At 42.7% G+C, this 23,214-nt stretch overlaps 3 protein-coding genes across 3 annotated transcripts; all 3 read right to left on the reverse strand.

Moving 5' to 3' along the window:
* Nucleotides 1-465: 465 nt before the first annotated feature.
* Nucleotides 466-8,388, reverse strand: dipk1b (divergent protein kinase domain 1B). Its single transcript, XM_035608509.2, has 5 exons — nucleotides 7,767-8,388; nucleotides 6,095-6,229; nucleotides 2,843-2,950; nucleotides 2,215-2,391; nucleotides 466-1,962 (listed from the first exon to the last, which is right to left on the reverse strand). The coding sequence occupies exons 1-5, from the start codon at nucleotides 8,256-8,258 to the stop codon at nucleotides 1,150-1,152; spliced, it is 1,725 nt and encodes a 574-aa protein (XP_035464402.2). The 5' UTR covers nucleotides 8,259-8,388; the 3' UTR covers nucleotides 466-1,149.
* A 728-nt stretch (nucleotides 8,389-9,116) lies between these two features.
* Nucleotides 9,117-12,442, reverse strand: mrps2 (mitochondrial ribosomal protein S2). The gene is made up of 4 exons (XM_035608511.2): nucleotides 12,291-12,442; nucleotides 11,924-12,040; nucleotides 11,702-11,822; nucleotides 9,117-10,688 (listed from the first exon to the last, which is right to left on the reverse strand). The coding sequence occupies exons 1-4, from the start codon at nucleotides 12,337-12,339 to the stop codon at nucleotides 10,142-10,144; spliced, it is 834 nt and encodes a 277-aa protein (XP_035464404.1). The 5' UTR covers nucleotides 12,340-12,442; the 3' UTR covers nucleotides 9,117-10,141.
* Nucleotides 12,443-14,041: 1,599 nt separating this feature from the next.
* Nucleotides 14,042-22,435, reverse strand: ppp1r26 (protein phosphatase 1, regulatory subunit 26). The gene is made up of 2 exons (XM_047329341.1): nucleotides 22,190-22,435; nucleotides 14,042-19,714 (listed from the first exon to the last, which is right to left on the reverse strand). Exon 2 carries the CDS (start codon nucleotides 19,641-19,643, stop codon nucleotides 16,401-16,403), a length of 3,243 nt encoding a protein of 1,080 aa, XP_047185297.1. The 5' UTR covers nucleotides 19,644-19,714; nucleotides 22,190-22,435; the 3' UTR covers nucleotides 14,042-16,400.
* Nucleotides 22,436-23,214: the final 779 nt, after the last annotated feature.

Genomic DNA, 23,214 nt, shown 5'->3' on the forward strand with positions numbered 1-23,214 from the left:
TGTGCAAGTTAAAGGTGCGGTTCTTCTTGATAAAGCTGACTGTGGGCAAATAGAATTTAAGAATATTAGAGAAAGCAAATCAAATTTAAAAGTATCCTTATATATAAGAATGTGCTTCTATAGTAACTAAATTAATTTTGAATGCTGTGTCAAAGAGCATGTGTGAAATAACTGGGAAAAAAAGAACGTGGTGCCATTAGACAGATGACTGATCAGTGTCTGCTGACGCCGTATCCTCCTGCTCGAGCTGGTCCTCGTTGTCCTGTGTCTCTGTGGAGGTGGACTGGCTTCTTCTCTGTCGATGTGGTCGTGGTTTGCACCAGATTGTCATATTGGCCATGAATACCTTCAACATTTTGCAGGCATGAGCACAATAAGACATTTGACTTGTTCCGCTTTTGCCTTTTGTCTTCAACCAGATTAGATTTTTTTTTTTTAAATGTAACCACAAAGTGATGAATGGAATGTTTTAACCACCTTGAGTTTATTCATGGATTCAAAATTAATTCATCTTTAATTGAATCTAATCGTGGTTTACATTTCCAGCTATTTGATTAGCATGAATCAGTATCACATCAGTACCAGGAGGGACATTTCAGTGCTGCTGTATATTCAAAGTTCAGTCCATTACTGAATCTTACCTTTGCCAATTTTGCAGATTCATATACACACAGAAAAGGACAATGTTCCACTAATAATTACAGTTGTACAAATACCATCACACCCTGTAACAATCTGAAATTCTGTCTCTACAAAGGACAGACAAAAGAGTATCTATGAAACCCCGAATCACTCTGTATGTTGGTTGCTTCGTTTCAACAACTGATTATTTATCAGTTTTCAGAGTTTTCCAAAATAAAATTATAGGCAGTGCCCTGAGATTTCCAAACAGTTGAAGGTGCTTCTCGAAATAATCCACTGGAAAACAAAAGCATAACAGGGTTTATAAGAGGTTTTCAGAGAATAAACTAGCTTCATCTGCTGTTTCATATTGTATATTCATTAGTTCACAGCTTCCTGTTACTCACAGTCAATAAGGAGAGAAAGTATATTAAAATGTACATCAATAAACACCACCCTCTAAAACATTTGGCAAAGTTCCATAGGCAAATTAGAATAAGAGCAGGTTGGATAATCTCAGCCTGTTTTTCATGAATACTGAGTGTTAGAAATTTTCTTCCACAGCAAAGTCTTCAGGTTGTTAAGGACTAGCGAGTGATGCACCTCCATCTGGCTTGCCAGGCCGCTGAGTGTCACACAGGTGCGGAGCTGCTTTTCCAGATCACCGCGGAGGTCTGTCGGCGCCCCAAAAAGCAGAAAATCCTGCAACAGCACGCACACTTTTGCCAGATTGGGCTGCACAACCTCAGTATTACACTGCTTCACCAGTCGATCACAGGTGGCCGTGCAGTCCCGGCCGTAGGTACAGTCTGCGTTGGTCTCACATCGCCGCCCCTTCAAAAATCCCCGGACAACTGCCTCAGACGCCACATTGTGCAGGTTGACCATCTTACAGTCATACTTTGCATTGTAGCCCACGTGGAGCGGACTGGCGTCGCATATGAGGAAGCTCCCGTACGCCCCGTGGAAGACCTCCTCCACGAACTCCAGCAGGCCGATGGTGATGCGAGCTCTGCGGGGCCACGCTGGTGCGAGCCAGTGGTTCAGGCTGGAGCTCAAGGCCTCCGGGACCACGGCCTGCAGGTAATGAGGCACCTCTACCCTGTAGAGGGAGCTGTGGCCCACACGCTCTGTCACGTACAGGTCTCCGCAGAAGCCGAGCAGCTTGGGCGTGTGCTCCTTCTCCTGCAGCGCCACCATCAGGAGGAACTCGTTGATCTGGAGAAGAGCCCAGATGGATTTGGCCTCGGCGAGTGACACCTTGCCATCCTGGTTGACATCAGCAAGAGTGATGACCCTGTCCACCAAGGTGCTCAGAGATGACTGCCCACCAAGGTGAGCCTGCAAGACGGAGGTTGACACTGATGGGTTAAATATGTGGTGAATGTGGTGTACATTAAAAAATATAAAATGATACAAAACATTTGATGTAAACAGTCACAAAAGACTACAGACATTTTCTCTTTCCAAGAAATATTCAAATCAGATTACAAAACTTTTTTTAATGAAATTAGGTTTTGCTCACTATGGTGGTGGTTGGTCTATAAAAATACATTAAGGTGACAGATTGTATTTGCTGCAAAATAAAACAACCTTGAGGTAACTGTGCAGCATCTCTTTGAATTCGTCCATAGAGGTTCCCCGGGTGGGTTTGTCAAATAAGCTCATCTCCTGCCGCAGCACAGAGTCCGGAGCCCCGTCAATCTTCACAGGATCCACAATACAACACTTGATCAAAACAGGTCTCTCCTTCCACAGTGCACTGTACACCTGCACAAATAGAAATGTGTGAACAGTAAGAAAACATGCCTGGTTGTGCATACGTGATTCAGTTAAGGTCAGCACTTCAGGACAGGAGGCGTCAATATAATACAGTGCTCAGAACTGTCCATAGGTTTGGTTTTCCGCACGCTGTTTTTTTTTATACCAGTTCTGATAAAAAACTGTAGCACTACTTAAAAATATAATTGATGATCCAAGTTTTTTTTCCGTGCATTCCTATATTTGTTGTTGATATTTTTAATATTCTGCATGGAAAATCCCCACAACATTTGGTTTCCTCCACAAAAGTTTTCATAAAAAAAGTAGAAAGATCGGTGTTTCAGATTAATTAAAAGAGAGTATAATGTCAGTGACATCGTATTAAGCATTTTCTTAAATTGGCAAATATCTTTTTAGCCGGAACTTTGTGTTTGTGTGTGTGTGTGTGTGTATGCTTTACCTGATGTGTAGAGGACGTGGACATGCAGTGCTGCAGGCTTAGAGTTCTCTGATCACACAGTGCTTTGCAAGTTGAGCCTGCTATTATGCCCCTTTTGTAGTGGTCACACTGTAAAGCAATGTTAATGTAGATGGTTATACATGTTATAACATATAAATGTTTCATTTTCAATATTTACATCAAGTACTTCAATTTATCTCCACGTTCAATGTGAGTCAACATTATGTCGTGACGGTCGAGCCTTCATACAGGCGACTGAGAGGAAGAGAGGGAGGAGCAGATGAACACAAAGCTAATAAAGACTCAAGTCATATCAGGTTTATAGACGCCTCAACATATCACTTCCAACTTTTGCCCAATACAATCGTTTGAAATCAGTGTGGCTGCATTTCAGTGAAACTTGGTAAACAGTGAGTCTGGCTCAGAGTTGAGCAAAAAAAGCTGACGCGCGGATTTCAAACTATGCCTTTAAGATCTGTAATGGACGTGTGATCAAGTGTAACCTATGTATAAAAAAACGCAACAGGACATGTCTTGTTGCAATCCAGATAATCCACAGGACAGAAAATTGTGTGCTGACACAAGCCCAGCAATGCACCTCCTGTGGAGAGAAACTAGTCTCAATAAGGTCACAAATGTGTATCACATGATAAGAAAAGATAAGATAAGATATACCTTTATCCGTCCCACAATAGGGAAATTTGGGCATTACAGCAGCAAAGTGGACAGAAGAGTATATAAAGAAATTTACAAAGTTAGTATGTACAATATATAACAAAAAAAAACATTAAATAAAAAAAACAAAGGTACCCTTTATATAAATAATATATACAGAGCAGCAGCAATAGTTGCACATGGAGACTAAATATAAATATTGCGCAGTTAGTTATTGCACTTTAAGTGTATCCGAGTGGTTGGGTCCTGTGTGTGTCGGTGTGTATTCTATTTAGAGCAGTGCTTATTGTACAGGCTCTCAGCAGCAGGAAGGACCTGTGGTACCACTCCTTCACACACTTCACACATTGCTCCTTTACGCCGGTCGCTGAAGGAGCCGCTCAGTGCAGAGACAGTGTCCTGAATGGGGTGGGAGTCATTGTCATTGTCATGATCTGCACGCGAACGAAACAAACGATTTGTAAGCAATTTGTGCACACTTCAAATTCACAGATGTAGTAATGTTCGCTTTCAATACCTTCCTGTGTGTACAAATATTTAAAAAAAATATGTGACATTCTTTGTATTAATTTACAGATTAGATGCATGAGCACATATTGCCAGATACGCACGTATCAGCGTACACAGGCGTTGACACTTTTTTTCTGCAGTCGGCTCCAAAAAGATTCACAAATGTCCGCTGCGTTTAAGTGCTGGTGGTCAACTGGGACGTTTTGGCTTTCGGTGAATTTGTGTGTAATTTAAAAGTGGGAAAGACATCTTTTGAACCTCTTGATTAGAACACATACAATATAAAATAAATGTAAATACACATATATGGTAATATATATTCACATATATGTAGTATAACTTATTTAGCATATATATCTTTTTGGAGGGGACTGCAGAAAAAGAGTCTCAAAACTCAACACGCCTCGTGTGTATCCGATGATACGTGCTCACTCATTAAATAATCTGTAAATGAATACAAAGAATGTCACAAATATTTTTTCTTGAATATTTGTACACACAGGAAGCTATTTGAAAGCGAACATTACTACATCTGCAAAGTTGAGGTGTGCACAAATTGCTCGAACCCGAAAATGCGCGCAAATCATTGTATGCATTTGTAACTCTCATCTTTCACTTTTGGATCATGTGATACACATTTTTGACCGTTTTCGAGACTAGTTTCTCTTAATAAAGTATTTATTAAAAGAGCTTAATATTGAGGAGATTCCTGGTTCGCTACACAGATCAACAGGGTGGTCAGTGTATGGCGTCCCAAGACAATGTGCCTATCTCCATTCTCTGTAGGTGCATTTAGCTGTCAGAGTAATGTCGTCATCTCACAAACAGAATAGCTATCTCCATGGTAACACTCTGTCAATTCCCCGACTAGGACAGCCGGAGACAGCCTTCAGCTACCCATCGACTGTCTCGGCCTGCCACAGATAAGATGACCTCGGCCAGTGCATGAGAACATCTCATCTTTGCAGTTTCTCAGGAGAGGAGAGGAGAGAAATTCATCAACAATGACCTCCCCTCGCAGTTCAGTCCCAGTTCAAGTCGCCAAAATACAAAGCAGCAAGATGCGAATCAATCACCTGCGTCCTTCTCCGTCGGCACAAACACTGATCTAACACAAACGTTCAACTTGACACCCGTGCACTGTTGTGCACATTTGATTATTTCTCATAATGAGGCTACACCATTGATCTTCTATCGCGCGTTGATTACTTTTGGACTTGTCGTCCTGTTTCCTCTGTGTCTCATTGAATGTCAGTGCCAGCTGCAAGCTCTGAGAACAGCTGGGCACAGTGGGAGTCTGGGAGAGCGGCGAAGCTATAGGCTGAGTCTTTATCCAGCATCTCATGTAGATGTATGAAGTGCAGCCCCCACTTTGTCAAAAGACAGTCCTCCTTTTTCAGTTGCCCTGCCACATTCTCCTTGATTTTGAAACCTCACACATTATTTAGGTCTCTGCTCGCTCCACCGCAGCAGCTGGAACATTATTGACTTGTTCTGTGCAGACTGCAACTCGAAGACACATTTAGAGCAACAAGTTGACTGGCTTTAGGTCAGTCGACCCCCCCCCCACATGATCACAAATATCACAGAATGTGCAAAATGTTAGACATGTAACAGGTTATTTTTCACCCCCTAAAAAAGTCATAAAACATATGGCACCAAATCCCCTTTTTTCTTTTTACAAATTTTAGTGATTTCCTTGTGTGGGATTATAGTCTGCCCCAATCCTAAGAGCTGGTATTTAATTTTGGCTGTAGACTACCACTCCAAGTGGACATTGTGATGGATGTTGAGATCTCAACCGCATCATAACTGTGCTGCATAAATCAGATCTGAAAGGTATGAGAATGAAACCTGATGTTAATATAAGGCTACAGCTTGCTGACACTATGAGGCATTCAGCTCAGTAAGATAAAATGTATTCAGTGGTGCTCTGCAAAGCAGGACCACACTGGTGTACAGGGGCCGCACACAAAAATGTGACGACGCACTACTGCAGTGATCAAAATGTCTGTAGGCACCTTGATATGGTTAATGCCATGTCGCCACTCGAGAGACTATACTTACGATGACCATATGGCAGACATGCCCTCGGCAGAGTTCAGAGTACGAGGCGTACTGCATGTAAACGACCCAGCTGGCGATGAGGATGCCCAGCCACGCCAGGAGAAGGTACTTCACCTTGATGGCTGGGAGACGACTCTATGGAGGGCAGCAGAGGAGAAGAAACAGCAGTAAGCCGAGAGGAACATGACAGCTGGTCGTAAAATGAAGGCCACAGTGACCGAATGAACAGCTGGTCACTTGACCTTGGGATGCAACCAATATATCTGAGTTGCCATGGTGGAAGAAGTATTAAGATCCTTTACTGAAGTAAAACTACCAGTAGGTACATCTCAGACAAAAAGAACTCCATTCCATGGAAAAGTCCAGCTCTTGAATTCCAACTGAACTATTATTATTATTGTGTTATTGTTACTTGTGCATGTACCCATGAGCATAACCATTTTGTAGCTGTGGAGTTATTTCATATGATGTCTTTTTTTATGCACTGCTACACAAACTTATATTTTAAAAAAGATGTGAAAACAAGTGTGAGAATCTTTAAAAGACAGAATAAGAACCTTTGTTAATGTATTCACACTGTCACATACTGCTTTTAGGGCTCTCATAGGCAGAATGACCTGGCGTGGGAGATTTCTGCAGCGTGTGCCAATGTGTCAGTGACCAACTCTGCCGAGGTTTGTGGAGAAAGAATACCGTTTGTTTTGTCATGCACTAGACATGTGAAATGTTCATAGCCATCCACACTCTAAATTTACACACATAATGACTCTGCTCCCCATTTTTCACATTTTATTACATTTCACTATTGTTCTTACTTTCATTTTACTAATCCGTGCAATATTATATTATCATTATTAAGATCTGTGCAATATAGTATTATTTATTTATCTATCTATCACAATTCCTACCTGCCCTTGCTTTATGTTTAATGATGAATGTTGGAAATAGGACGAGGAATGTGGTTGACTGTGTATGTCTGTGGGTTTTTATTATTTAATGTTATACCATATGTTATCACCTGTCTTATTCTACTTGAACATGTTTTTATTTTCTCTTTTTCATTTTTGATTATTCTATTTTAATGTGATTTTATCTGTTTCCTCCCAATTGCTTTTAATGTTTTATGTAAAGCACTTTGAATTGCCTTGTTGTAGAAATGTGCTACACGAATGAACCTGCCTTGCCTTGCCTTATACCAATGTGTGCAGTACTGTTTCTTTGTTTAAGCACCGCTGGGGAAGCATTCACAATTTCCTTATATTCACTGTGATACACTGACAGTAAAGGCTTCTTATCTTATCTCATCTTATATAATGGAATTACTGGGGGGGGGGGGGGTGTATACAAGTACAACCTGGGTACTGTGCGTCTCAGGTGGTACTGGAGTGACACTCGGAGGCCTGCGCGACAAGTTAATGAGCAGCACGTCGCCTGACCCGATCTGATGTGCGTCCTTTCATTCTCTCACTTCTTGGGGACTCACGATCGTTCCGTCATCCGCGCTTCTCTGGACGAAAAGACGCCATCGAGGCGGATGCTGCTGCCGGTGGCTCGACGCGCACGCGCGCAGGGCGGTGGACCTTTATGGAAGGCCGAGTGCGCGACAAAACAAACGCACAACGCCTGACACCACGCTGTCCGCACACACACACACACACACGCACGCACGTACCTGCAGGCCCTTGGACAGAGGGCAGAACAGCACCAGGTGGACCAGTCTCCTCAGGGCCCTGGGCATCGTGAGCGGCTCGGGTGGGGGCCGGCGGGGCGAGAAGGCAGCGGACGCCCGTCCGATCACATCCTCACATCGGCGGCGGAACGACCGCGAACCACCCGGCGTGATGATGATGATGATGATGATGATGCCATGATGTTTCCCTCCAGCTTGTCTTGTCTTTCTTCTTTTTTTCAGCGCACCAACACAACGCGATGTCCCGACAGCACGGTGTCGCGATCCATTTCTTTTGATGGTCAAATGCGAATCACTCGCCGGAGACAAGAAGACGATCGAGAGCGCGTCCTTGAAACTGAGCAGGTTCTGAGTGGAGCTCCATATGGACCAGATAATTCTGCGTTTACAGCCCGGAATGAGTCCCGAGAAATACGAGCCAAACACGATACGAGCAGCAAATCGGATTGATTGTAGAGGCGTCGTCTGAATCATCCCATCGCGTCCAAGTGTCCCTGCGACTCATCACTGCGCGTCTGTAAAGGGGAAGATGCGGGACCTCCGCCGAGAGGTGCTTTTATACCGCCGACACAAATGCCCCCCCCTCCCTGTTTTCTGGTGCGTCCTTCCTTTCCATTGCATTCGAACACTTGTATGTTGCCTTCTGCTGTGTTGTGAACAGATGGTTATCATTGTTAGGGCCTTTGATGAAGCTCTAGTAAAACAGTATTATATACAAAGGTAATACTTCTTGAAATCAGTAGAGGAAAGGGTTTATATGCTCCATATATTTGTAGACACCTTTTTTCATTTATCAACAATCAGTCTTAATGAATCAAAGGTCAATAAGGCAAAATATCCAATTTGTTCCTTAAAAAAATAAAAACCTTAGTTGGTTTTAATTTAATCAGAAGAAAATAACCTCAAAATTGCACTTCAGTACCCGAGTGATGTAGTTTGAGTTAAAAGTTACTTACTTACTGCAACTCTTAATGGATTTCAGTGATTGATGTATTCATGTTTACATTATTTTAATGTTGCAGTGGGTAGAGGAGGCGCTTGTTTTGTTCTCTATATTTACTACTGGATAGCTTTTGTTATCGCCTATAACAACTTAACGCAACATTCGTGGATTGGAATATTTAGTATTAATAATATGCAAGTAAAGTTATTACAAGAACTGTAGTAAAATAAATATAGTATTTGCCTTTGAATTGTAGTTGAGTACATGAATGCAGCAGCTGCAGCTATTTATGAATGCAACAAGATGGGAATGATTGGGCTAAGGAAAAAGAATCAAACAGTGGCCTCGAGAAGGAACAAAAATGTCTGCATTGCAGTCAGGACGCATGGTTTCTTTTCGTTGCCCATATATATGCATTTATTAATTTAAAGGCTTCATGACATTTTGTGACGTGCTGCGAAACTCACGCTGTTTGAAAAAAACCTGCTATGCACTGGGTTCATTTTTGTAAAACCAGCACACGCGTATAGCCTCAGGGGGTTTGACACAGAGGCAGCATGAAAGGAAGATGGGGCTGAAAAACACAAGCGACCTCCAACCCTGTGATGATGTGAACTAGTGATGCACTGGTCCGAAACTGACCTATATAGCTAGACTGGGTTTGAGTGAGAATAGGGCCAATCAATTCTACTCAATCCATGTTGAACCAAATGTGTCAGCAGTGCACCAGCAGAACGGGGCGATTTGCTGGGAGAGCTAACAAAGCACAGAGGGAGGTATCAATACACCAACTGGTTTAAAAGCAGAGAATAAGCCAAGTCCAAGGCTTATTAGGGCTGTTCGACATGACGCTATACATCATATTATGAAAAATTGTTTATGCTGTTGACAGTTTTGTAATATCGCACAGGCCTACATCTGATCAAACGCTGGTATTGGATGGGTACTGAGAACCGGCTGATATCCAAAGTCCAGATATAACTATCGGGACTGAAGAAGTAAGATTGCCGTAACGTGACGGGCTTTAGTTATTTGCATTAGGTTCTAAAGCATATTGGAGTGAATGTCACAGTAAAACAAAGGGCAGTGTGATTTTAGATGTCACAGTAAAGATCATGGAGTCCGTCTAAACATGGTCATTGGTGTCAGATGCAAGAGGACTCATCTATTTAACGTCTAGTGTTAGAACAATGACGGTTTAGAATGGAGACAACCACGTCACAGAAACAACATTCATTACACAACTTCAGTCTTCGTACAGGACTGCACTGTGGCTAATGCAACTCGGCCCCCAAACGCTCACATCAGATCTGTTGATGTAGATGCACAATGACGACGAGGCGCAGACAGTCCTAACTTAAATCAAATCATAAAAAACATTTTAAATGTCTCTTATTTGAGAATATATATCACTTCATGAGCTTGGCGTGGAGGGTGCCGAAAAGCTGTACAGTAGCTCCATCTGTCTCCGTTTGTCTTTGGCACGGTTGATGGTCATCTTGAATAAGCGACAGTACAGCTCCATGGCAACTGGAGTGTCGTCATTCCCAGGCACGGGGTACGTGATCAGGCTGGGGTTACAGTTCGAGTCCACCACACCCACCGTGGGAATGTTCATCTTAGCCGCATCTCGGATCGCCACGTGCTGCTGAAACACATTGTTGAGGGTGGAGAGAAAGACGATGAGGTCCGGCAAGCGAACGCCGGGGCCGTACTGGACGGGGGCGTTGGTGAGGAGGCCGCCCTGGTAGTACCTCGTATGGGCGTATTCCCCACAATCAATAGCGGTGCTCTCCACCAGATGGCCAAACTGACGCCGGCGGCTGATGAAAAGTATGATGCCACCACGATATGCTACGTGGGCAGTGAAGTTCAGGGCCTGCTGAAGGTACTCCACCGTCTGGTCGAGATCAATTATATCTTGGTCCAAACGGCAGCCATAGAGGTATGGCTGCATAAGTCTAAACAAAAAGAAATTTAAATTAGATCTTTAAAAAGGAAAGCAGAGCATGCCTTGCAGAGAACAGGGAGGACATCATCTCTTCATGGGTTGGAGATTTCACAGTTATTGAAAGGAAACAAATTGCTAACATACTAAAATACTTAATTGAATTAGTTAAAGTATATATTCATTTTTAAATCACTTTTAGATTTTGTAAGTGGCAGGACACTGTACAGAAAGGGTTTACACTAGGCGTCAAACGATTATCTGCGCCAATATTCAACGTTTCTGTTATTGGTATCAACTACTTTGGCTCTAATGCAGCCGCAGTCACTGATCTCTGGACTCTGTCCCTTCCATGTTAGTTTGTTTGTTCATCTTCATAATAATGCTGCTGATAGTTCCCTGTACTTTTTGTCTTTAGGTCATGTTGAAAGGTTGAATTAAACATATGCTTTAAGGCATTTCAAATCAAGAAGAGTTTGTATTATTCTAAATGTTGACACTTCTCTGCTGCAAATATCGGTTTCAAATATCGGCTTCTTAGATTGGTAATAATCGATATCTGTATCAGCCCTGAAAAATCCAAATCGGTCGACCCGCAGTTAAAACATACTGCTGCTTCTATTGTGAGGATTTGCCGTTATTCCTACTCCTCTGTGACAGTGATGGGAATATCTTTGAGTTATTTATTATTGGCTGGACACTGTTTGTTGGTTACAGTGATTTAAAGACACCACATTGTCCTTTGGGTTACTGGTAAGTTTGAAAAATATGATAGTGCAGTTTCCTCTGACATGTTAGAGAGCAGACACAAATTGGTTGATTGAGAAAACGGTTGGCAGAATACCTGATCATGTCAAAAACAATTGTGCAGCCATAGCTACATCATAAATGTTTTAACAACACAAGTATGCATGTGTGGTACATTCGGAGTGTGTGATTCATGACAACCCTGTGCCCTCACACAGCTTATGAGCAACAACATGCATTGGTTAGATGAGTTATTGGAGTGTGTGAGGTCAAACCAACCTGTGCCTGCAACCTATTTTATGTCCAAGATGAACTCTGGCGTCGAACAGCTCTTTCAACGAGAAGAGCTCCGACACGCGGAAAAAGTCCTGCTTCTCAAGTGGCACCTTCATTATTTTATCTGCATGAGAGAGAAGTAATACTGCTTTCAATCTGGAGGGGGGAGGAGGACACGCCGACCACCGTTATAACACACATTCATGCAATGCAACGTTAGCTCACCTGTCACATCGTCATGTTGGGGTTGACGGGATTTGACGGACGCTGCAGTAGCGTACTGATGTCCACCACACGGGTGTCCGATGGAGACAGATCGTAGCTGCCGAAGCCCCAATAGTCCTAAATATGAAATACAAACATTGGCTTAAACATCGGATATCGACTTCTAACAGGCGAGCACGGTTAGCTAACCGGCTAGCTTCTGACGTTGGATGTAAGCTAGGTGGCTAGCTTGTCAGTTAACATTACAAGCATTTAAACAAAACAAATGCCACAACTGTGCTCGGTATAAACAAAACAAACCGTTAACGACACTCAAAATTATCCAAAAGACACTTTTACTATGTCCAAATGGTGGTTGTGCAGATACCTTTCGCCAGCGTACGACCCGCCATGCTCGCAGGAGTTATCGGCAGCATTCACCTACCGCGGAAGGTCAGCTTCTTCTTCTTTCTTATTTCCGGTTTACGGCAGATGTCAGCCGGCGTTCAGATGCAGTACCGCCCCCTACTGTGGGAGTGTGGAGCTATCTATCCCCCATGTAAATATAAGGACATTTCAATATCCTACACAGTTACATTGCCTGAAAATGTCATTCTTCAACCCAGTTTTCAATAACGCAATAACATATTTAATGCAGTGGTAAGCATACAATTACATTTAAAAATATATTTTGTCCTGTGGGATGCTGATTTATCAAGTGGTGCTTTATTAAGTTTCACATGTCTTTACCTCAGGCTTGTTACCCCATAAAAACGTTATCCTCCTTGGTGCTCCTTTTAGCACTCCCTGCTGTGCCCACTTCTCATGGACTACAATAACACAAATGCCAAATTATTTTATTTCTAACCTCACAACTTTATTGAAACACAAATACAACAGAATTGACAGCTCTGCCCTCATAGTATGAAACTGTAAAAGGTATTAAGAAAGACTATCAATATTCGTGTTCAGAAATAACTCCTGATTTAGAACAAAGGTGAGGAAATAATGATGACACTTGATACAAAAACAACAGGTGTAGCATGGCATATGGCCAAGGAAGCCCAGTATGAGTTACATAAAAAAGTAACTATAAAAACCCTGGAAATACAAAACTCAAATTATTCAGAACATGAAAATTGTGTTAAAACAAATGGCAGGACTCAGGCAGTTCCTGGAGTTTAGAACTAAAATTGACTTTTTACTTCTCTTCCAAACAGCAAAGAAGACGATACATTAATTTGATACATGAACAAACAAGTAAACTTGAACCTTCTTCCATGTATTGTTTTGTAATTTGGAGAATCAATATAATGTACAACTAATAACATATAAAACAGCTTAAAACAGCTTTGAATTACAGCTTAAAAAGCTGTAATTCAAAGTGGAAAATTGCCATTAGCCTGCAGCATTAAAACTAACATTAAACCTTAAATAAACGAACACTAAATTAAGTCCACAGTAATAATTTAACAACCTTTATATAGTGCAATAGCAAACGTCCCTAACATGCACGTTTCCAATGCAAATTGAAGTTTTATCCCGTCATGCTGTGCTCACTGGCTGCTTCATTTCTCCTGCAAAAATATGGACATTAACAAAGATGAAGCGTTTTTCTTTTTTTAATGTGACTGCGATCACTCACTGTAGAGACAATCCCATACCTGTTCACTGGGACGAACTGAAGCTTCCTTTTGACAAGTTGCAGAGTCTTGTTCTGCACAGGAACACTATTGAGAGCAGCTTTCCCCTGCAAGCATTGTGTAATACAGATTCAATACTTCTTGGATCCAGACCACTTTTTACAAACAGCCAAAATGTTCAGTTCTCCTTGCAATTGATATAATAGTGAGTTCAGCTAATTAAATGTAATTGTACCTTCTTGCATTTTTCAGGCAGGTACCTCCTGCAGAACATCCTGCTTCTGTCCTCTGTGGTAAGAGCTATGCAAGGTCTGATGGTGATGCCAGGGTCAATGGCACTGGACAAAGACCTGGGCGAGGCAGAGCAGGACATGCATCAGACCACTCCCCCAGAAATCACTCAACACTCTTATAATTCAAAACAACACATATCTTCAAATGGAAGTGCTACTATGATGCAAACTATTAAACATTATTAATGAAGAAGACCCCCTTGTTGCTTGGATCACTCTTTATTACACAGATGCACTTAAAAGACACAGCAAAAGTTTTTATTTGAAAGAGAAAATGAAAAGAAAAAAACCCCACTTCTTACAAAATATTTACAAAACCTGGCGATGCACAGCATGTTCAGTAACTTTTTTTTAATAAACAAAAATAAATAGCCTTTTTTCACGTAAGAAATTCAAGAAAACTTTAACATGAGAAAGAAATTAACACACTTAATATCAAGTTCAACAAAACACAGAGAAGTCATTTTGTGGAAACTGGAAAAACACTTGAGTCGTAGAGGTATTAAGTCTGAGATATATAGTTATAGTGGCTCGTGACAAAAACAGAGATTTAACTTCCCATCTGTAAATTTAAAACCATACAATGAGCTAAGGGTCACTGTGTCTGAAGAACAAACGTAGTCCGGTAAATGCAGTGTTTGAGAAGATTTTTCCACACAATTCCTCAAAAAAAAAAAAAGGTGCCTATTAGGGGTCAAGGGTATGATCATTTATAAAGGCGATTCCTGATGTTTTATTTCCTTATGTACATAAGTTAGAAAGTACCTAGTGAACTAGATTTAGAGCTTCAGCAGCCTGAGGTGATGAAATCAAGACGTAGGGTGGGGATAGTGCAAGGGGTGACGTAAAGAGGTACGTTTTCAAGTGGGAGCTGACTGTACAGAACGACTCCCTCTTTGCTGGACTTGAGTTGGAAGGTATCACTCGGGGAAGGAATGAGTCGAGTGGTGTGATGACACGCGGTTAAGACAGCTTAGAGATGAAAGACGCGGCTGATGTAGAAGAACGTGGGGAGTATAGATAGAGTTTTAGCCATCAGTGGAAGATGTCATATCTTATATTAATGCATGTATGATATTAGTGTTTGGTGATACAAGATTAACCGGAACAGCAGAGGCAGTCCAACAAACACAAATGTTCCTGACTGACTGACAGAGACCAGTTATGGTTATGTCATTGGTCGGCCGGCCGACTGTTGGACTTTTTCCAGGTGGCTCTTTCAAAATTATTTGGCATGAACATTTACTATTATGTCATCAGCAACAGTGACTTGTTTCTGTTGGCCGCTCCAACATGTGCAGAGTTTTGCCTGCCTGTTAATATCAGCTGATAAGCAGCAACTCGACAGGAGAGGCACTGCGGAGTGATAGAATTTCATAACTGAGCTATGACCAAAATGCCAACTCAAAAAAAAAAAAGGAATAGACAGAGATATACTAATCAGGTATGGTGGTCTGTTTCTGAAAATTTGCTGGATTTGTTAATTCTTCAAATGGTTTTATAGTGGCAAAGCATCTGACTGGTCAACAAATAAGGATTTAGGAGAATAAGCAAAGATTTTGATGACTGTAATTACATGTAAGCTCTACTGCCCCCTCTACATAAGATTTCCCAAATATTAATCTATAAGCCTGCTACTGACACATATTTTCATTATTGATTAGTTAGTCAATTATTTTCTTGATCAATTTATATTCTATGAAGCATAAAAAAAAAGAAAAGAAACATTGACATATATTGTTTTCAGGTCAAATGACATTTTGCACGTACAAGCTACTTTTCCTTTTCTCTCTAACTAGCTCATTAATGTTACCAAGTTATGTAAAATGTCTCAAGCACAGATGTACTGGACACTTGAATCAGTGATGTAATTATACTATGTATATTTTGTCTTCTGGCTTTTATTGAAACACCCCTAAATAGGGCAGCGACGGAAATATTACAACATGAACAATATGGACTTTTTAACTTTTGCACAATAAAGGTCTTTGACTTCTTAAAGTACACAAACAAAAGACATAATGTGAGATTATGGAATAACAGAATCTGTTTCTCTGATTGCTAGTTTTTGTTGTTCCACTGACATAAAAAAACAAAAAAACATCCAAACTTTAAGCCTCTGGACTTTATTGACAGGTTATTTTCTGGGTCACTTCTTTTTCTTTTTTTACATAAAATGTCAGCAATATTTAGGATGATGACATTTTCTGCAAGAAAATATTGTGAATTTAGATAGTAGTACTACTCATGCAGTCTGCCTCTTCTACAAAATGTCAGTGTATTGCTTTTCAAAGGTTCATTGATATGAATTAACCTCAGGGCACAAAACGTTTTCATGATGGTGAAATTATGTTACATAGCCATATAAATGTACAAACACATTTTTTTTTTAAAAAATGCCTGTTTTGTTTTGTCATATTAACAAACATTCCCTTAGAGCGTATAAATGACAGGGCTTGATTGTAACCTACCATCTATTTATTAGCAGGGCACAATCAAAAAATTAACTTGTATAAAAGTTGGATTATGATGCTATCGGAGATAGTGACCAAAAGGAAATACTTACAATGCCGAAAAGCCCTGCTTCTTCTCTGGATTTCTCCTGTTGCCTGACTCACAAGCTGCCTCATCTACAAATTCTTCCTCTGTTCTTTCTTTGTCATCTATCTTCAAGCTCTCGCCTTCTTTTTTAAACTCAATGAGCAAGTTCACTGTCTCCTTTCCCTCGCTCCTTTCCCTGCTTCGCACCTGGACATGGTTTGTCCGGTTAGATTCCAGTTCAACAAACACACTCTTGTCCTTGGATATATGCACCATACTCTCCGTCTCCCCTTCTATAGGGCAAGGTGAACTACGGCCAGGCGGCAGGCTCCGTGTGAAGGGCAACCTTGGATGCTGCCTGGGAGAAGACAAAAGATTCAAAACGGGGGATCTGTATTTGGAATTTGCAGTCTTCTCTGTAGACCAGGGGGATGGCGCTCCGCTGGTCCTTGTGGAGGACCAAACAGAGACTGGAGTCTGTGAGCTGAGGTGGATGCCCCTGTGTTGATATGGTAGAGTTGCTGATGCAGTCTCCTTGACTTTAGATGATGTGATATGAAATGGTAGGCGACTGAGAGTCCTTGTGTCAGTGGTGGGCAGTCCCAGGCTCTGGCGCCACTTGTTTGACTCGGAGCGAGCATGGGCAATGCTAGGACACAAAACTGGCTGAACCGTCTCGATCTTTGAGGTGACATCTTGCGCGTCACCTCTCACTGTGCTCGACCGCCTGTTCTGGGTTCTTGCAGCCCCTGCCCCGTCTGCTGGCTCCAAAGGACTGGGGCTGCAGGACTGGACCGAGGACAGACGTGGTTGTGCATCAACAGTAAAGATGTCTGGCACCAAACTCTGAGAAGGTCTATCTTGACAAGGACTAGTTGGAGATTGTCCAGAGTAAGGGGTGGCAATACTTTTTCTTGGAATTTCAGCCAGCTGATTTTCCTGTTTAATGTCTTCATCTCGAGTTGGGCTACAAACCACAACAGTACCATTCCTTGACACATCTCCATCTTTACCATTCACTGCAATTGAAACTTTGGCCTTTTCAGCCAGAAACTTTCTGATCTCTAGCTCAATGCTATCGTCGCTGTCCACTGAACTACTGTCTTCTTGTATCTGAAGAGGAGTGTGAGCATTGTGCAGCAACGTGGAGCCCTGACCTTCAGTCCCTTTCAATATCTCCGTTTTACCACCAGGCATATCCTGTTCTTGACTTTGATCAGTTGGTTTATGTTGAGAAATGTTCTCTTTACACAATCCAGTCGTGTCTTTCATGTCATCCCTAATCTTTTGTACTTTCTTCAAAGCGCTGCACTTGGAAAATGGGTCAGGTTTGAACTTTTTGGTCTGTGAGGCATTTCTTAGCAGTGGTTCTTCATCCTTAAGGCACTTCCTTGATTTCCGCTTCAAGTCTCTTGTCTTTTTCTTTGACTTCTTTTTTGTCTTGAGCAGGTCTTTTATAGCAGTGTCTAGGTCCTCATCACTGTCAAACGAGCTGCTTTTGTCTCCACTATGCTCTGTCTTGAGTAATCCAGCTGATGGTCGAGTCTGACCTCTCTTGGAAAATATCAAGGGGCTCAAATCCTTTCTGTGATCAGGTAAAGAATTAGGGGTGGTTACCTTAACATTGTTATCCATACCTGACATGTTGGAATTGCTACCGTTTTCCTCGTTTTGTTTTCTTCTCTGTGTTAACGACGTTCTTGAAGGTTTCTTTTGGGTCGTAACTTGTTTTGCTTTCACTTTCTCTGGCTCATTCATACTTTGATGCTCTTGAGTCACATCAGAGCCGGACGGCTGTTGGTGCATTTGGGCCTTCTGCTCAAGAAACTTCATGATTTCTTGCTCAATCCCATCCTCACTATCAATGGAGCTGTCATCACTTTCTTCCTCAGGCAGGGAAGAATGCAAGGAAGATTCGGTAGGAGCACAACTGCTAAGGTTAGCGCTATGATGGAAGACGCTGGGCATTACAGTTTTCGAAATATCCAATATTGCCTCAGCACACATCAGCTCTGCAGTTGTATTAACCTTTGGGGGAGAAGATATAGGTTGATCTTTCAAACATTCTACTTTAAATGAAAGCAAACCGTTTCCTTTACCTTTCTTGCTTTCTGAAAGTGAATTCTTGGGTATGAAAGCAGAAGGAGGAACAGATTTCACTTCTTTCTGTGTTCTGGTCTTCTTCTTTCTCAGTTTGTGTTTCTTCATGCTTTCCATGCTTGTACTTCCAAGAGCTTGTATAAAAGACTTACTACATGGATTTGTTGTGTGTGTGAGTGGTTTCAGGACGCTCCTCTCCTTAAGTTGCTCAAGTTGGTAGCAGCGAATAGCTTCTTCGATCCCATCATCACTGGTGGAGTCAGATTCCACTTTGATTGCATGTAGATGGAAAGGTTCCCTTCTGTTGTGCAGCCCACTTTTCTCTAACTGGTATCTTTGAATGGCCTCCTCAATTCCATCATCACTGCTGGAATCATCTGAGTCTTCCTCCACCTTCACTGTGACCGGGCACTTCACTTTGTTGAACATTGTTTTAGATGGGCTTTTCATTTGCTCTTTGGGAAAGATTGAACATTTGGTCATTGTACTTTTATCAGAATCCAATTTCTTGAGCATGTTGTCGTTAAGGGAGGCCTTGTTTTTGATATACTTTTTTATGGGCATAAGAGTTGATGCTGTCTGGGTCTCAGCATTGACGCTTATTGGATGGGGGTTGCTTGAAATCAAAAATTCATTGCTGTCAGAGTTCTGTTTAGAAACCTCAGGAATAGGCATATTTTTCCTCTGAATTTTGGATGACTGTAAAAACGCAGAGCATGGTTCTGCCTTGCGTTTGTTATCACCCTTTTCTTTCAGGTATTCCAGTATTGCTTCCTCGATTCCTCTGTCCACAGAAGCATCACTGTCGGAGTCACTGCTGTCATGGTTGATTGGGGAGGAAACATCTGCCTCCTGGGTTTCAGTGGGACCTTTATCGTTGGACTTGGCCCCCACATAAGAACCCATTGCAATCTTGCAGACTTGGGGATGACCGCCTTGTCCTGATGGCAAATTCCCATCGATCTCGTCACCCATCTCGACTGAGGACTGGGTGCTCCTGAGGCTCTCTATGATCATCTGGACCTTATCTGAGATAGGTGTGCCTCTGGTGGACAACTCGGTGTCAGAGTCATTGAAGCACTGAAGGCTATAGCCTCCGGGTGGGCCACATGTTCTCCATTCTGTTTGCGTCACTGCGACAGGAGGTACGTTCATCAAGTACATTCTAGTGAAGTGGGGTGAGGTCCTGGACCACTGGAGTGCAGCTGCCTCCGATCCCAATCACATTTTTCAATCTACGAACAAAAACAGAAATAATACCATTAATGAAAATAATCATGAACAATATTTTTGGCTTTTTTGAATTTGTTGAGAATCGGTCAAATTGAGTTAAAATTTGTGTGCGTTAACTAATCATTGAAGTAACATATCTTTTACCACTAAAGAAATTTAGTGGAGTCATTTTTTTTCAAGTAAAATAAGAGAGGAAGACATGACTTAATGCTATGGACCGTTTTTTTCTGCTACCTGAATAAAATGAGAATTGAATTGAATTGAATAAATGCATCATGATGGGGCAAACGGCTGCACATCCAGCAGACTATACAATCTTAGTGCTCTGCTGCCATCCTGTGAAGGAACTCGATGTGACCACTGTGCAGTAAGTAGTTTAAGGATTGCTATCATGTAAATGAACGGGTCATGGTTCTGGGAGATTGTTTGATCTGCTCAGGGGTGTAAGAGGACCACAGGACCAACTTGCACCTTACATTGATGGCACAAATCTAACAAAGGTTTAACAAATGATGGCAGTTGACCTCAAAAATGTCGAATTAAATATTTGAAGTATTTATAGTTGATTCTGACAGCTACCTACAAAAGACGGCTTTGGACTGGATGAAAATGCATGGGGTCAAAATTGAAGACCATCCAAGTAAGTAGGATGCACACTGCTACAAATAATCAAATTATACATAATGTTGTTCAATGTTTCCACTGTCTAATCCAGACTCTGGGCTGTCCTGAAGCTGTGATTGGAGCATTAGAAGCATTGTACTGCAGCACAAATTCATCTGTATTTCAAACCATATTCCAATTCATCCTCAAATGCAACGGCGAGTCATTCTAAACTCTATCCAACTACCAGTGGTGGAAAGAAACTAAGGTACATTTTTGAGGTACTTGTACTCAACTTGAATACATAATTTTTTATATTACTCTATGCATCATGCAAGGGGGAAATGTTACAGTTTTTAAGTGAACTACATTCCTCTGATTACTCTAATTACGAGCCACTTAACATTTAAGATTTTATATTAAAATAAAACATTCAATGAGCTTAAAAAATTGAGGTCATGCGCCGCAGAATTGTCCAATGTTTAGATATACGCAGCGAAACTTCTTTGTTTCTTCTCTCCTCTCCCATTAATCATGTCATGACCTCCATATTTATCTTGTGACCCCTCGAACGGGCCGTACACTGTCTACGGCCAAAAAGTCTGGTTTTGTTTGCTTTTTAAAAGGCTATAGACACGATTTGTTAATTACAGTATTAACAAATCGTACTGTAATATGATATTCCATTAGGCTGTGACATTTGTGCAAATGTGATAGTACTAATATCACATTGGCTGACAAATACAGTCGAGTACTGCACTAGAGAGGTTTTGAAGTGTTGAATACAGGATGTTTACGTATTTTCACATATTAGTACAAGATGCGAGTACTTTTCTCACTTCCACTGCCTCGATTGTGTGCGAGCAGATGGAACTTTTCTGCACAGTGCAGACACGTGCATTTGCAGCCCTGGCTTGTAGACACGCACGCTGGACATGTCCAGCCTGACTCTTGGATGGACATGTCCAGCCTGACTCCTGGGTGGCTGCGAGAAGAAATCGCACGACGGTGACCGCGGAAGTGTCACGACTCAGGAACGACGTGTTCGGAGTTTGAACCGCGCAGCAAACCTCCACGGACACGAGAATCCAACCCATCCATCCCTCCCTCCCTCCCTCCCCAGCTCAGTGTGGAGGCTGTAGGGGGGAGCGATCCGCCGACTGCAGCCCCTCGCCGAGACGCGATATCCCCCCCTAAAGACTGTGGCGGAAGAGGGCCAACTACGACGCTCAGACCGGGATGGGCCACCGCGCTCGACCGGGGCGGCGCGACGACGCCCGGCCCCCGCTCGTCCGCCAACTTTGTTTGACACATCAACGTGCACGCAGAAAAGTTTCTTCCAGTGTTTACATAACCAACCCGTCGCGTTGTGTGTGTCTGTGTCCCCCCCCCCGCCCCCGGACGCGGGCGACACGGAGAGACCCCGGCTGTCCCCGTAGCCGCCTGGCGGCGCAGGCTGCGCCGCCGCCCGGCGCGCGGCGTCAGGAGACTCCGCAGAGCGACCATGTTTCCTCGTCAACCGGCCACGGTTGTCAAAAGCTTCCCCCCCCCCCCCCCCCCCACCTCCCCGGCCCCGGCCCCCGCGCCGCATTCGGTCGGCGAACGCCCCGCAAAACGCGGCTGCGGTGCCCGGTAACGCTTCGACGCGGAGCGGGGAGGTTTCGTCATTTGGGGCGAAACGAACCGTCGGAGGCTTAGCCGCGGCTAGCCGGCGACCCGGGAGGCGCCAGCGGGCCTCCCGGCTGCCGCAGCCGCGGCATTTGGTCCGGCGGAGGAAGCCTTTGTATTGGGCCGCGGCGCGCACAGCCCGAGCCTCGGCCGTCTCCACACGGCCGGAGCCCCGCAGGACGAGGCGGCGCGCGGGTCAAACTCACCCGGTAGTGGGACACTGGGCGGCCGCTACGCTGCTGTCGCGTCCATCGCCGCGTTGCTGTGAAGATATCCGCGGAAACGCCGTCGAGGAGACCGTCGAGGAGACCGTCGGCAGCTGCCCGCACCGCCCGAAGCTCGCTCGCTCGCTCGCTCTGAGTCCCCTGGTCCCCCCCTCCGCCGCTCCGACTACCGGGCGGACGAGCTTCCTCAGACCCGGAGTCCTCTCAATGGCGTCGGTGTCTTTGCACCGGATGATATTCACACTTAACTTAAAAAATATATATATATATATATATATATATATATATATATATACATTTGGCATTATTATATTGCAGAACTCACCAACGTATCTGCTCTGTTTGACACGGAACAGTTATTTGTGAAATAAACCTTCAACCTATTTTTTTTTTTTTCCCATAGTAGTCTATCGCAGTGTTTGTATGAAACGTCTTATTATTACAAAGTTGTATCTCATGTGGCGGAGTAGTTTGATGGATTGGGCAACTCCATACAATCTCTATACAATCTACAATGGTAGTTATAGGTCAGGTTTGCTGTATTTAAAAAAAAATAAATAACTTTGACTGTATTACCATGACCATTTATTCATTCAACAAGACAATATGTGCCTATGGATTTCACTTAAGGATGACATTTTTTTCATTATTAATTAATTACATTTTCTTGAATTATGATATCTAGGAAATGACAGAAAATAATGAACAATGCTAGTTAGAAGTTTCGTTATTTATATTATAGTATTTTTTTGTCTGACCAACACTCCTATAAACCCGAAGACAAACAAAAGCATCGATTCCCAACAATGTAGAAGCCGCAACCGCAGAATCTCATCCGCTTTTGCGTGGAAAGATGACGAAGACCGTTAATTGATTATCAAACTAGTGGCAGATTAATTTTCTGTCCATCAGTAAATTGACTAATCCTTTCAACTCTGGTGTCACCCAAACAACTCATCAACACTTTCTAGTTTCTAGTGTGTTTTCATTCGAGTCCAGACAATACC

The sequence above is a fragment of the Scophthalmus maximus genome, chromosome 20 (assembly GCF_022379125.1).
Source record: "Scophthalmus maximus strain ysfricsl-2021 chromosome 20, ASM2237912v1, whole genome shotgun sequence".
In the NCBI taxonomy this organism is placed as follows: Eukaryota; Metazoa; Chordata; class Actinopteri; order Pleuronectiformes; family Scophthalmidae; genus Scophthalmus; species Scophthalmus maximus.

Coding starts and splice junctions, on each gene's coding strand:
- ppp1r26 (XM_047329341.1), bottom strand. CDS start 19,643: ATGTACTTGATGAACGTACCTCCTGTCGCAGTGACGCAAACAGAATGG.
- mrps2 (XM_035608511.2), bottom strand. CDS start 12,339: ATGCTGCCGATAACTCCTGCGAGCATGGCGGGTCGTACGCTGGCGAAA. Junction 12,041..12,290: donor GGGTCGTACGCTGGCGAAAG/GTATCTGCACAA, acceptor TTTCATATTTAG/GACTATTGGGGCTTCGGCAG. Junction 11,823..11,923: donor CCAACATGACGATGTGACAG/GTGAGCTAACGT, acceptor TCTCTCATGCAG/ATAAAATAATGAAGGTGCCA.
- dipk1b (XM_035608509.2), bottom strand. CDS start 8,258: ATGATTCAGACGACGCCTCTACAATCAATCCGATTTGCTGCTCGTATC. Junction 2,951..6,094: donor ATGTCTGCCATATGGTCATC/GTAAGTATAGTC, acceptor ATTGCTTTACAG/TGTGACCACTACAAAAGGGG. Junction 2,392..2,842: donor CCACGTCCTCTACACATCAG/GTAAAGCATACA, acceptor CTATTTGTGCAG/GTGTACAGTGCACTGTGGAA.